Genomic DNA, 14,620 nt, shown 5'->3' with positions numbered 1-14,620 from the left:
TTGTATAAATATAGGCAAAATAATTCATATATTTGTGTATAAGTTGTGTAAAATAGAAATTAACGCTGCAGCTTTTTATAAATTTTCTAACATTGACATCATCCAAAGAGACAGATTATTTATTATCTGGCTGAGTAACCTGATTTTTTTTTCATACTACCTTGCTGCTATGAGAGAGAAGAGCTGCAGTCTTCAACTCCACTGTTATTACACGGTGTAATGAAAGCTCAATAAACATAAAAGAAGGAGTCATGCAAAAGTCCACAATTGTTGGTGCATTTTTTAAGTGTGTGTCAGTATGTGTGTAAAATGAGTGCTGAAATGTTGTTTTATATAGTGAAACAAGTGCATGAGAATTGTCCTGGAGTTTTAATTATTTCTTCTTATTTTATCATATTTTAATTGACTTTCTTGGTCATATTCAAGGTCTTCAAGACAAAAATCATATATAATTAATAAATTTTACTGGAAGATAAGCCGATGCATATTGAACCAATTTGTGCTTTTAGCCACTGGTTCTGTTAGATGTGCAGCTCAACAAAGAAGGTTACTGACAAAAAAAAGTATTCATCCAATGACATTTTTACGTGCAGCACTTGATTTCTATCATATACAGTGCTCAATGAATGACATTTAATGAGAGCAAGATTTACCTTTTCAAACATGATTGAAGTCTCTCCCACAAAAAAACGTGACTGTGACTTTAAATCAGAGGCAAATCCTCATTAGGGCTACCTCTTGGTCCAGCAATCAACTGATATAATGACAGCTGTGTGAATAGACAGGCAACACGCGCAATCTCTCGTTTTACAGCAAGCGCACTAGGTGGTTCGAACATGCCATCCCCAATTCCCCTGACACGCTTGTTGCCTAAAGACCTCTATCCATCTCTAGATTTTGGAGCTTGCAGCAGTCCACTGGCAAAGTATTCCAACGATTCCACCCTACGAATTCCAACTCAACGGTTCCATGGGAAGGTCGCAACCAGGCTATGGTCATCCACCATTGATTGGAAGGAACTGCAATCCATGCAGCCCATCGGATCTGGGGGGTTTGGGTCCGTTTACAGAAGTGTGTACTTTGGGGAGACTGTCGCTGTCAAAAAAGTGAAGAAATGCGTCAAGAATAAACTCGCCTCCAGGCAAAGTTTTTGGGCTGAGCTAAATGCAGCTCACTTACGCCATAAGAACATTGTGCGAATTATAGCAGCTACCACGTGTATACCGGAGAATTTAGAAAACGGGGACAACATTGGCACAATAGTGATGGAATACGCAGGTGAACGAACTCTCCACCAGGTCATCTACGGTTGCGCAGAGACGCTCGAAGTGGACAGGTGGATTACGTTTTCCAAAAACATTGCGCATGGTCTTCAGTTCTTGCATTCTCATGGTATTGTTCATTTGGATATCAAACCTGCCAATGTATTGGTTTCGAGGGAGGATGTGTGTAAGATTGTTGACTTCGGCTGTTCACTGAAATTGGAGCTCGGGGGGGATCGGTCCAGCCCCCAAATGAGTCTTGGCGGGGGCACTTACACCCACCGAGCGCCTGAGCTGTTGAAGGGGGGAGACGTGTCTCCAAAATCCGACATCTACTCCCTTGGCATCACTATTTGGCAAATGATCACCAGAGAGCAGCCCTATACAGGCGACAGGCAATATGTTTTATACGCAGTAGTTGCATACGATTTACGCCCCTCGGTCACTGATGAGTCCTTCAAGTCACACCATGGGGACCTTTGCCGATCCATTGTGTCCAAGTGCTGGAGCGGTGAGCCAAGCTGGAGACCAAGCGCTCAAGATGTCATCACAGATCTGGACAAGATTCGGTCCGAACATTAACCTTTTTTATTTGTAATTTTCAAGCCAGCCTATTCATGGTATGATCCGTCAGTTGTGTCCATACATTTTTTAATTTACGCACAGCTTTTACGCACAGCCAGTTATAGACTCCCATGTTGTCTTACTGAATTTAAGTGAATTGTGAAAGGCAAGCCCCAACGGGACACCACAGATTAGTTTGATGCTGCCATTCTTCTGCCAATTCTGCTTAAGTGTATTTATAACACATGCTACCTAATCTACTCATTTTTTAAACGCAGAACCTCTTGAACGATTTACATTTCTGATACTGAAGTTGGTTTTGCTCTGTGGACTAGATTGTTTTACTTGTTTACTTGATTTATAAGGATTTAATAATGTTTCAATGTCAAATAAATGTTAATGTCAGCAGCAGTCTGTGCATGTAACACACTTGAAATGTATGTAAAGTTTAGATATTTGAGATTTCATTAAACGTCCTTGATTCGTACTGGAATGGTGTTTCTAGTATTGTAATAGCATTAGAATGGGATGACTTCTACAGCATCAACAGAAACCGCTTAATTAACCTGTTTTGCTCATGTTGAAATCATTTGTTTGGTAATTGTGTGTTTAGGCTTACACTTAGAAACTAACTTAAGCTGACTGATCTATGGCCTAACCTTCAACAAAATGTATACAATGGGTGTGTCATGTCTCAGAAGAAAATGAAACCATTTGTATTTTCATAAGGGAAAAAAATATCAACATTGCTGCACATTTACCTAATTTTAGGCTATGAAATTGCTAGTTGAAGGTGGTTAACATCAGCACATAAAAAGCAACAACAGCCCTACATAGCAGACAGCAACACAGGCAATAATCACATATCAGACAAGGCAGAGTTTACCCATGTTGGCCACAGCACCATACTCTACACAACAGAGAAACTATAGGCTTCTTCAGGTGGAAGGTAGAAAGCTAAGTCCCTTGGAAACACGGATTGATTTTATTTGAAACAAACAAAAATGCACAGTACACAATTTTACAGGGATAACACAAAGTCAATTATTTCATTACATAGAAACAGACATGACATTACTTCGTAGAAAACTCGGATAATAAAGTATCTGGTATATTCAAGTCTTCAAGGGAGTAGAGGAGGACGGGTGCCCTTTCGAAATATTCGAACGGGTCCTTTAGGGGTGATTTGGTTCAGATACGCCTCCTTGGTGTTCAGGCTATTCTATTGGCATAAAGGTCACGTGGTGCCCGGACGTAGTGTGTATATATGCGGAAGGAGGCCTCTCTCAATCCCTTTCGCGAAGAACTGACGTTCCTGACTCACCGCTGTTCGCTTGGAACTTACGAATAAGTCGGTCAGGAATATAAAGAACATGGTAACATTTTATATCTTCAACTATACACAAACATCTTCATATAGCTAGTTCGCAATGCGGAGACTGTAAATAGATGATCAGTATGTTAACGTTGGTCGCTCTGAATCCGGGCAGTTGCACGTGTAGTTGCTAGCTAGCTAACTAGCCAGTGACGATGGCTGGGTAGGTAGCGATTCCTTTTGGATGGCTTTCTGCCAATTTAATGGGTCGAATCAGATAACGTTGAACTAGTTCTGAGTTGTCTTAATGTGACGAGGTATAGTTGTGTCGTTTCTAAATTAGTCGAGTAACTGAAGTCTGACCCAATTCCTGATTTTTGGCTTTACCTTGTTGGCTAACTAACGAACTGACGTTAGCGTATTAGCCAACAAGACATTTCCCTCCCTTTCATTATTGCTTCCCCATATGCCAAACATGACACGAATGCTTGGCTAACGTACTTTAAAGCCTTAAGTGTAGATGGTTACTACATCTTGACACCAAACCACGACAATGTAGCTGTAAGTTAATATTTCAATGAACGTTAGAATCAATAACTAATACTATGGTGTTCGTCTTAGCATTTTAAATTGGCCATTGAAACAGCAGGGTCTATCAAAGGATGCTGCAGTTGCTGAAATTCTTTCATCGCGCGCTTCATTTCTGGAGCTTGGATTGAGAACAGTCAGAATAGGCTACAATACATGCGTTCATTACTTCAACACCAATGGCTATGAGGATAAAAACTTGCTATGACATAGCTTAAGCTATGACAAATTCTGATTCATAATACGCTATTCTGAGCCATGACTACACATTTGAAGCACAACTTAGTTGCCCTCTTTTGTAAAAAATATATATATATTTTTTTACATGCGTGATTCTTTCCTTGCACCTGTAGGCGTTCAAGGACACCGGTAAAGCCCCTGTTGAGGCTGAGGTTGCCATCCATCGCATCCGTATCACCCTCACCAGCCGCAATGTCAAGTCTCTGGAAAAGGGTACCTTCACTTTAAATACCTTAACTTTGTCAACATCTTTGGCTATGAGGATAAATGCTCGATATGACATAGCTAATGCTATGATACATTCTGATTCATAATACGCTATTCTGAGCTATGTGCACCCATTGATGGCATGTTGAAGTGCATGATGTCACCTTTATTTGACATGCAGCCCTTTTACTTAATGTTCTTAGTGTGTGCGGACCTTATCCGTGGAGCTAAGGAGAAGAACCTCAAGGTGAAGGGTCCAGTCCGTATGCCCACCAAGGTATGTACACCAGATATATACAACGGTCCTTCCCGCATCCTTGACAGCCTGGGACTCCCATCTGTGGTCTACCCTGGGTCTCTATTGAGGTGATGCCAAATCAACGACCCTTCGCTTTCTGCCCACTCCCCAGTGGTGGCTCTGATTGAATAGGGGACGACATTACAATTTTTTAAATAAAACGATCACTAAGGCTAAGCTGAGGGGAAATGGTAGTTTGTTTTCCACCAGGTGGCATAAGGCTCCAGGGAATGGTGTTGAAGTTATGCTGTTGTGTTAACTTGGTCAAAATACTGACGTTTCACCTCACCATTTGATGGGTGGTATCCTGTTTTGTTTTCTCATCTCCTGTCAGACTCTGCGCATCACCACCAGAAAGACACCCTGTGGAGAAGGCTCCAAGACCTGGGATCGCTTCCAGATGCGGATCCACAAGCGTTTGATCGACCTGCACAGTCCCTCTGAGATTGTCAAGCAGATCACCTCAATCAGCATTGAGCCTGGTGTAGAGGTTGAGGTCACCATCGCTGATGCATAAGCTGTTTTGTACCCCATGCAATAAAAGCTTTAAACATTATTGCGTGGATATTGTGGCTCATTAAATGTTGAGGGATATTAAATGTTGTAGGGGTTACAGGTACTACCTATGAGTGATGATTTTATTGGTAAGTTTATTCTATGAGATTGGCTCAGTCAATATAGGACTATTTTAACAACACTACTATCGCTTTTCCTAACTTGGCTGAGCCTGGTGTGGGCTTGCAGTAGAGGATATTTGTCAATGGTGAAGACTTTAAAAAAACTCGATGGTTATGGTGTTTACTCATTGTTTGTGGAAACAAGTAAACCTTCAAATGCTACCACGGAAGACGGAATCCTTATTGGGTTGGTTATTTGGTTGTTCCTTTCCCAAAAATATTTTGCAATACAAGGTCTGTTCAACTGAACATTCTGTGGAATTTATTTTAGGTGAGGGTGGGAGAGGAATCAAGAATACAAGCACATCTCAATAGCTAAGTGTCATGTCATGAAAATAGGCGAGTACGTCAGCTGGGAAATTGCTTTCAACTGTCCACTTGTTCTTGTCAAACCAGAAAAAAATTAATTTAACTAGCTTAACCTGGGTTCCACATAGTGACTGACTTGAGTCTCGCATGTTGTAGACAAGGCATGCCTTGCATATTCAATATAGTGTGAATGAAATTATGGATTTGAAATCCCCACCCTTGACACATGAAGATGACTGAAAGACATGGATGGGTGTATACAGTGTGGCTGACATTCTACATAGCCTATCAGAGGGCAAGGTGGATCTATTACCATGCCAACTCCATAATGGATTTTGACAAATTACATTTTCAGGGATACAGCTAACCATCTTGCTTCCCTTTCTGCTGATAACTGGGTGGGAACTCTGCTCAGGCATTTTATTATATGCCAGCTACATTAGGTTAGCTTAAACCAAGCTAATCCTTTAAAGCTCCAGTGCAGACAAAATCCTGTTTTTTCATGTGTCACATTGTGCAACATCTGAATGAAAACAAAGTGGGAAAAAAATACAAGCGCTGGTTGAAAAAATCTAGACAGAACCTTCTCAGCAGGTTTGAATGGGTGGACATTTCAGCTTGCCTAATGACATCACCAATTGGGGAATGGACCCATATCTAGTAGGTAGGGGCCAATTTGAGATTGTGCAAACCTGAAAAGTGATTGGTTAACCCAGGATTCCACCTGTTCTTAATTAAGTACTGATTTTAACCTGAAGTTGTTTGGTCTTATGTGGAGTTTGCTTACTGATATTGGAAATTCTGACTGCATGTTGTCTTGTGTTTAGGTTCATATACAATACTTTTATTTTTTATCAACATTTGTTGGAGAGCATTTTTCCATAATCGTTGACAAGCAATCTATTTCATTCAACACTATGGCTTCCTCCGGTCGTAAGTAAACGTGAAATACAGCGAAATGATTGGTTCTCACATACATTTGAATCCTTAACATCTGTTTCTTGCTTAGACATGACAACAATCATTGATTTGACCCATGATGGCACAGTACTTGATGCAATGGAATCTACATGCAATGATCTCCATGCATGTAATCCCCATCGAGATGTGCTCTCAGAACTCTCCTCTATTGCTTCTACGCAGGTACTCCCAAGGTTTTTAAAATCTTTTTTTTTACATGTCACTTTTTAATTAGGCAAGTCAGTTAAGAACAAATTCTTATTAACAATGACGGCCTACCCCAGCCAAACCTGGATGACGCTGGTGTGCCACCTTATGGGACTCCCAATCACGGCCTGGATTGGAACCAGGGACTGTAGTGCTGCCTCTTGCACTGAGATGCAGTGTCAAAGATTGCTGCGCCACTTGGGAGCCTGCAATGTTGAAGTTCTGATAATGTTACAATGGCCTATTGACTGACAGTTTGAGTAATTTGTAGTATGGCTCCCTAAATAGGGCACTACTTTTGACCACTTCGTAGAGCATAGGGTTCCATTTAAGGATGCAACACATGATTGTATTGACTTAACGGATGTTTTTCCCCTGGCCAGAGTGAGGTGTTGGACACTGCAGAACAGCAGCAGCAGAAACACCAGCATTTGAGGGTCTACTTAAGGGTGAGGCCCTTTTCCAAGGATGAGATCTCCAGCAATGAGGACCAGGTATGTGGCAATGGGGCCGTTGGGGAAAAATAAATGCTATCCTAATCTAAACAGTAATATTTTAGAGTATATGGTCAGGTTTTAAATGTACCATATGTCATTGTCTTGACTCCGGGTTTTTATTAAAAGTTTAGAAACTATTTGAAGGTCCCGTTTCCTAATGTCCTGTAAACAATCTTCCCTGATCCACACCTCTCCCACGATCTTCTTGTCTCTCTGCAGGGTTGTGTGGTTCTTGAGAATGCCAGGACCGTAATGCTGCATGCGCCCAAAGGCTCTGCTACCATGAAGAGCAGTGAGAAGGGCGTTGGCCAGGCGATACACACATTCTCATTCTCTCAGGTTTGGCTAACATATGTGATTAATGCCTTGTTGAGGAACAATTAGGTGGTTCCTGATCCTGACTGTAAGTTGCTCTGGATATGAGTGACTCCTAAATGACTAAAATGTAATGTTCTTTGTCATGTTTTAATTTCACTCAGATCTTTGGGCCCGAGACGAAGCAGGCAGATCTCTTCGAAGGCACCATCAAAAGCCAAGTTCACGATTATCTGGAGGGGAAGAATGCTCTAGTCTTCAGCTATGGTGTGACCAATGCAGGCAAGACCCACACAATTCAAGGTAAGTCCGCTAGTAAGTAACCTCCTTGCTCATAGTAATCTTCCTGCTAATTATGCCGCCCAACTTCTGTTTGGATAGGATCTGCTTTTTTTGGGGGGGGTTCTTGCATTTGGTATGTTGGAGGACAAGGGAGAGAGACTCACACTTAACACAGAATTTTTGCCCCATATCCCATTTGACAGACTGTACGTCTTTATCCTTGAGTTTACCTGATGAAACCAATGATGTTTATTCTATTTGTTGGCCAATTGGAGGCTTTGAAGCCACCCAATGCAATACTGGTGGTACTCAGAAGCAGTCCTCCAAAGGAATTAATGCGATTCTACAGCATTTCAATGAAATGTTTCAAGCACAAAATTGTCTATCTTAGTATTTTTTTGTAGTGGGGACCATAGCATTAGTACTCCCCAAAAAGATAAGGAATGTTTATTTTTTTATGAATGTGTTTTTTATGAATGTGATTTAAAAATATGCATTAAGGTGTCTGTAATAGAAAATACTTGTCAAATGACTGTAGACATTAATAAATGCATTTCTATAGCTTACAAAAGTCTTTACAATGGAGTACCACAATGGCTGTGCAGTGGCTTCAATACATCGCCCCCTCTTGGTCATCCAGGGTTTCTACACTTTGGTTGAAACCTATGCAGCTGGCTGTGACTGATACTAGTCAATGAAGGACTGGCTGCAAGGGACAGACTTTCTGTATTTTTTTTGTTGCTATGTTGCAGGATCCCAGAAAGACCCTGGTATTCTCCCCCAGGCGTTGGATGTCATCTTCAGACACATCAAAGGGAGACAGTATGAGAACATGGATCTGAAGCCGTACCTCGGTAGTGACGCTCAGTACCTAGGGCCTGACCAGGTCCAACAGGAACGAAACACCAAAGCAGCTATATTTGCTCTACTCAAAGAGGTGAACACGGACACATAATGTGGAGTAGCCTAATTAGTTGATGGGTCATGTGAAGTTGTCTTACGGTTTTATTTGTTACCCTGATCTCTTAACCCCTTTCATTCTTCACCCCCACATAGGAAAATGAACCGCCACGCGTCAGTGGAGTTTCATCCCACTCGTCCTCTACTGGAAGCCTCTCTTTCTCAGTCTCTTACGATAACACAGGTACATCACATCTGTAAGCCCATCTCTGTTCAAGTCAAACACCTGTATTCTGGAATGGCTATTGATAGAAATGCCATAACGGGATCATTTGTGGTTCTCTGCATCCTAGTTGAGTTTGTGGCTGTGTCGTCTGGGGACCGCAGCCAGTTCGCCCTGTGGGTGTCCTTCTACGAGATCTACAACGAGAGCGTGTATGACCTGCTGCAGGCGTCGCCCGCCTCCAAGACACAGAGACGCACAGCCCTCCGTGTGTGTGAGGACAGTGCGGGAAACTCGTATGTCAGAGGTGTGTGTGTGTGTGTGTGTAGGCAGGCAGTGGGATGATGTGCCTATTGAAACAAAGTGCCCACAAGTTCCCTTCCGTTTTATTCAATGGTTGCTTTGATGCAGACCATAGCTCATATAGTACTGAAATGAACTTAATCCTATTTTCCCTTTTCAGATCTAAAGTGGATCAATGTTCACAACTCCGAGGAGGCATGCAAAATTCTCAGAGTTGGAAATAAAAACCGAAGTGCTGCTTCCACTAAGATGAACCATTCATCAAGCAGAAGGCATGTTCAGTCACATTTGATTTATACTCTGTGGATTGCTGAGATGCATAAAATAATCGTAATCTTTACGTTTTTCCCCTTGTCACAGCCACAGCATTTTTACCATCAAATTACTGAGAATTGATGGAACTGAGGTTCAGACGATGTCAGAGTGAGTATTAACTTTCATCCATATTGTACCTGGTGTTAGGTTCTAAACGGAGTAAAAACTCATACCAAGTTTATTCACCCACTGGGTCAAACGGCTGCAAAGAAATGTTTCCACAAGCACATATATTTATAACTTCCTACTAGGAGTCGCCTCCGTGCACAGCTAGCTAGCCAACAGATCTGTTGCTACTCAGAAACTTCATTGGTTACTCTCACAAGTGTAGAAACTAGAAACTTTGTGGGCATGTGTGTATCGGCTATGTTCCTCCTCACGTCATCTGACCTGACCTTGAGCTGAATTCCTCACTCCTCCCCAATCCACGGCTCTCTGACCGTATCAGTGACTAAAAGCAGACTGTTGCCCTTTGCCTTCCTCCATAGGCTCAACTGATTTAACTTCGCATACACATTTTTAAAGTAATCAATGTTTTAATATGGTAACATGAATACGTGTGTTTCAAGCTAGAATCCAACACTGGCAAACAATGCTCGTTTCTCTACGTGCTTAAACACAATCCAACCAATGGTTTGTTCACCTAACTGCAGTTACGACTCCTCCGTTAAATCCTTCATTTGTCAGCTTCATTATTTGAGTAAATTCATAACAGTTTTTAGGATGAATTACAATGCTGTGCTGCAACTTGCTCAAGAGTCCACGCTTTGTCCCAAGTCTGAATAAGCTGCATGACCATAGAGCCATGTGACACCACCCCCTCCTTGCAACATCTCCTACTCGATGTGATTTATTTTCTTTTTCCACCCCAGACTCTCTCTGTGTGACCTGGCTGGCTCGGAAAGATGCGGAAAAACAAAGACGTTTGGGGAGAGGCTGAAGGAAGCGGGTAACATCAACAACTCTCTGCTCATCCTGGGGAAATGCATCGCTGCCCTGCGCAGCAATCAGAGTGACAGGTACAGAACAAGTAGTACTGCCATTGATTACCAGAATGACTTATTAAAAACCACTGCTACAAAACCACCTCGACAAATTTGACCAAATGCTGCACACAAACCATGATTTAGAATGCATGTTTTCAAACCCTGAATGAAACTGATTGGAAAGCTGATATTTGATAAACTAGAGTTGTCATCCTTTCCTCCCCTCTATCAGGATGAAGAATGGCTATATTCCCTTCAGGGAGAGCAAACTGACCCGTCTCTTCCAGTCCATCTTCTGTGGGAAGGGCCGAGCCTCCATGATTGTGAACATCAATCAGTGTGCTTCCACATATGACGAAACGCTCCATGTCATGAAGTTTTCTGCCATCGCTAAGCAGGTTGGTCTCTCGCCCACCCTGTCGACATTCTACTCCATCTCGGTTTAGAGTTGACTCTGAATTTCTCACGGGTTGAAAAATGTAGTGTTCAGTTGCAATGCCCTTAATCACCTTATAGGTGTCATGGTCAAATTCCATTTGTTGAAATGTCTAGCCACAAAGTGTACTTGTTCACCCTCCCGCATTGATAAGGATTAGTGTGAGAATTATGGTAGGGGGAGTAAACGAGTACGACACCCTAAACTGAAGTACTGGAAGTGTGTTCTAAATGGCACCCTATTTCCTATGTTTGGCCAGAGCCCTATGGGTACTAATCACCTTTGTTGTCCTAGGTGGTCCAGCTGATCCCAACAAAGTGTCTAGAGTCTCTGACCCCGCGGCTGGTGGGGCGCGATGGGAAGCCTCTACTGAAGAACGGGGTCATCGATGACCAGGCTCTAGAGAACTACCTGTCTGAAGAAGAGCTGCTGGATGAGGATGAAGCAGACATGTCCATTTTACCCCAGGAGGTATTTTCCATCCAAACGGTCTAAAAGATTTTGCCAGTGTTCTGCGATTTCTCATTTGTATTTCATAGGGATGGATGCAATATGTTAATTTACAGAATCAATGGTGTCTGATTACTTTATGAACTGCTGCTCGCTTCTAGGATCTCGTGAATGTGATCGAGAATCTCCGGGCCAAGCTCCTGGCTGAGCGACGGAAGAACTTGGTCCAGGAGATTGACATCCGCAAGGAGATGGGAGACGCCATGCTGCAGCAACTCATGGAGAGCGAAGAACTCAGGAAGTGAGTGTTCCCTGAGCGTTACATGGGGCACAATCACGCCTTCCCCCTTTCCGCTATATTAGTGTTCTCATGCAATACCCATGGCAGTGCTACACATTGGTGGCGGATGGGGTGCATTGCTGCACCATATAGTATGCAATTAATTTAAGATCTAATGACTAGCATTTGTGTAGTTTTCACTCACTTTTACAATTCCACTGTTTGTGCATTTGTCCACACCCATAAACTGTCTTCCAAATGATCTTCTAAAAGGACGGTGTAAATGTTTCTCTAGTCGTCAGGTGGCTGAGCTGAAGGAGAGCTACCAGGAGAAGCTGGAGAACACATTTGAGATGTATAAGGATGCCCTAAAGGACCATGCCTACCAGAGGGCCCTGGAGCGCGTAGAGGATGATTACGTACCCCTTGAGGAGTTCATCGCTGAGCAGGAGAAAGTAGAGGTACTAGACACTCACTTTAGGTGATTGACAACGTCCTGCCACAACCACCTGATCAAATTGTCAGATATGACTTCTGTCAATTCAGGGTCAGATCTGCCGAGTGTTTGCGCCCATTTAATTTTCCCCCTGAGTGGAAATATGTTTTCTATGGTTTATTTCCTCTGGGAAGTGAAAAACCAGTAGTTGTTGGAAAGGTTTGGTAAATATGGACTCATAACCCCTATAGGCACTAGAACAGAAGCTGTCTGAGATGGAACGGAAGCTGTCTAAGATGGAGCACAAGCTGTCAGGTTCATCTATGGTTCCAACCAGAGAGAACTCGAGCCAGACACAGAGCATCTCACAACCACCACCTGTAGCTATGCAGGAAGGGTTAACGGGCCAGTACACCATCTCCCTCGGTGTTGATTCTATTTCATTAACAAACGGTAAATCTGATTGTACAGTAAGCCTATTCTATACCTTAAACTACAAAACTGTGCACAATAAGCCTATATTAATAATTAGCCTTTCCTTTTAAATTGAGATCTACCTATTGATTTCAGAAGTCTCAGCAGGGGATGTCCTCACAGCTGTTTCCAAAGACGCAGAGCAACGCAAACTCCTTTTGAAAGAGAGTGCGATGGAGAAACTCGGTGAGCAGAAGGAGGTAAGGAAACCTAGCCCGAAGGCGCAACTTTTAGTCGGTGTTTCTATAAGGGAAAGGGGTGTAATGCATTTTGAAATGCAAGTGTTGGAACTCAAACCTGGCATGTCTCTTGCTTATTTCCAGCTGATTGTGTCTTTGCAAAAAAGGATTGCAGTTCTGAATGATGCACTACATGAGGCCGGAGAGCGCTTCTTTGACAAAACGGTAGAAATAGAAACTTTACATAAGAAGCTAGCTGACCAGGTAAAGACTACATTAACCTGTGTGTATGTACAAATTAAGCCTAGTTTGTCAGTGTTCACTTAGGAAAACCTGATGTGCAGTGTCATCTCTCTGTTTTCAGGCACAGGAGCTGGAGAGTATAGGTAAGGGCAATCTGGAGAAGGACAAAGAACTGGCATTGTTAAAAGAAGAGCTGGCCAAGCTATCCCAGAAGTCCCCTGTCCAGTCCAAGCCCAAGCGGGGTTTCATGGCCAACATTAGGGAATCTGTGACGTCGCCACGAACAAGCACCATTGCCAGGACACTGAGGAAATCTGTCCGGACCACACCCTTGCTGAAAAGGCCCTTCCACTAACTACCGTCCTCCCCACGTTTTAAAAATGTTTAGGGCTCTATTCAAACTCTATTGCTGAAGTGTTACAGATTGCGTGAAATAAGTTAATTTCCAATTGCTTTGACATGCAGCGTTTATGGTGAGTGCGGTCTCTGCAATTTGGGAACATTTCAATCACAATTTAATGCCGAACTTCAGCGATGTGGATTGAATAGAGCCCTTAGTTCTGTTTTTTTTTTTTTTTTTTAACTCTTAAATAAAATTCTACTGACTATTTATGATCCATTTCATTGGGAGACCATATCTGAAAGAATATGACCATATAAAAATGGCTTTCAAGTGTAATTTTAACTTCTCACGGAATGTACATTTTTCAGCTCTTTTGCTATGTTGGAAGTTGTTTCGTCAGTGGTGAAAACTGGACATCACGTTGACATTCAGGTGCCATACAAATGGTCTTTAGTCACAAGTTCTCTTCATCCAGTACCTTTGGTCCAGGGCCTTGCACAGACCTTTGTGCTTAAACTTAACGGATACCCCAATTTTCTATTTTTTTTTTGTTGACTCGTTGAGCAATTACAAGGGGGAGGGGGGGGAAGCAGCACAATCTAATGAGTGAAGTATTTTGCACAACTACTTTGAACTGAAATAAATGCTGCACTTTAATGACCAACACAATTCCAGTCAAAATAGAGCCCCACAGTTATATCCATACAGACTAGCTATCAAACTGGGGAATGGTTCCAGTTTTTTCCCATAAGAGATTTTAGAAACACCTAATGTTTTGTGTAGGCTGGCATGATAACATGTAAATCTCTCAGACAAGGGGACTTCAATCAAAGAAATTCCACAAATTAACTTAATGCATTCCAGGTGACTACCTCAAATGCCAAGGGTGTCTACTGACTAACTTCTTTTGGGGGGGTTACTACTTGATTCCAGTTTGTCTTTGCTATTCTACAACGTAATAAAATAAACCCTGTAATGGGAGGTGTAAACTTTTCATAGCTCTGACTTCATTAGATATGTACCTCAATTTTGTTGGAGTGAAAGATTTATTTAGTTGAGCAAGAGAAGTGGCATCCAGGGAAAGTGTTAAAAAAAACGTGACAGTTTGAGAATTACAGGAGGGGGCATTTACCCCGAAGTTAAACTATAGTGCCTTAAGTATTTACATTCCGAATTGACAATGTATTAAATGTTTTTTTTCTCACCCATCTATAACCAATACCCCATAATGACAGGGAAAACGTTTACAACTGTTGTGGTTTCCATATCTGGCAACTGAGTTAGGAAGGACACACCATTCAAAGTGTAATTAATAACCACTATATTCAATG

General features: G+C 42.1%; 3 protein-coding genes across 5 annotated transcripts; all 3 read left to right on the top strand.

Annotated features, from left to right (window-relative positions):
- The first annotated feature begins 804 nt into the window (after nucleotides 1-804).
- Nucleotides 805-2,313, top strand: mos (MOS proto-oncogene, serine/threonine kinase). Its single transcript, NM_001124684.1, is given in 1 exon segment — nucleotides 805-2,313. A coding segment is annotated over 1 exon segment (1,008 nt). The 5' UTR covers nucleotides 805-836; the 3' UTR covers nucleotides 1,845-2,313.
- An 823-nt stretch (nucleotides 2,314-3,136) lies between these two features.
- On the top strand, nucleotides 3,137-5,030 carry rps20 (ribosomal protein S20). Its single transcript, NM_001124364.1, has 4 exons — nucleotides 3,137-3,202; nucleotides 4,083-4,182; nucleotides 4,380-4,453; nucleotides 4,809-5,030. The coding sequence occupies exons 1-4, from the start codon at nucleotides 3,200-3,202 to the stop codon at nucleotides 4,989-4,991; spliced, it is 360 nt and encodes a 119-aa protein (NP_001117836.1). The 5' UTR covers nucleotides 3,137-3,199; the 3' UTR covers nucleotides 4,992-5,030.
- A 1,217-nt stretch (nucleotides 5,031-6,247) lies between these two features.
- Nucleotides 6,248-13,554, top strand: zgc:56231 (KISc_KIF23_like and GBP_C domain-containing protein). Of its 3 annotated transcripts, none has more exons than XM_036944126.2 (19): nucleotides 6,248-6,393; nucleotides 6,470-6,603; nucleotides 7,011-7,121; nucleotides 7,344-7,463; nucleotides 7,604-7,742; nucleotides 8,474-8,658; nucleotides 8,778-8,865; nucleotides 8,975-9,151; nucleotides 9,308-9,419; nucleotides 9,508-9,570; nucleotides 10,335-10,481; nucleotides 10,681-10,846; nucleotides 11,179-11,355; nucleotides 11,496-11,635; nucleotides 11,910-12,075; nucleotides 12,302-12,503; nucleotides 12,621-12,724; nucleotides 12,848-12,967; nucleotides 13,048-13,554. In XM_036944126.2, the coding sequence occupies exons 1-19, from the start codon at nucleotides 6,378-6,380 to the stop codon at nucleotides 13,087-13,089; spliced, it is 2,409 nt and encodes an 802-aa protein (XP_036800021.2). In that variant the 5' UTR covers nucleotides 6,248-6,377; the 3' UTR covers nucleotides 13,090-13,554. The 3 variants fall into 3 exon arrangements, with proteins under 3 accessions (XP_036800021.2, XP_036800020.2, XP_036800019.2); XM_036944125.2 differs by having other exon boundaries at nucleotides 6,249-6,393; nucleotides 12,624-12,724; nucleotides 13,068-13,554; XM_036944124.2 differs by having other exon boundaries at nucleotides 6,249-6,393; nucleotides 13,068-13,554.
- Nucleotides 13,555-14,620: the final 1,066 nt, after the last annotated feature.

Source organism: Oncorhynchus mykiss, chromosome 15 (genome assembly GCF_057628025.1).
Source record: "Oncorhynchus mykiss isolate SJ-2025 chromosome 15, ASM5762802v1, whole genome shotgun sequence".
NCBI lineage: Eukaryota > Metazoa > Chordata > Actinopteri > Salmoniformes > Salmonidae > Oncorhynchus > Oncorhynchus mykiss.
The sequence above is the reverse complement of the archived record's forward strand: the minus strand, read 5'-3'. Positions and strand labels throughout refer to the sequence as shown.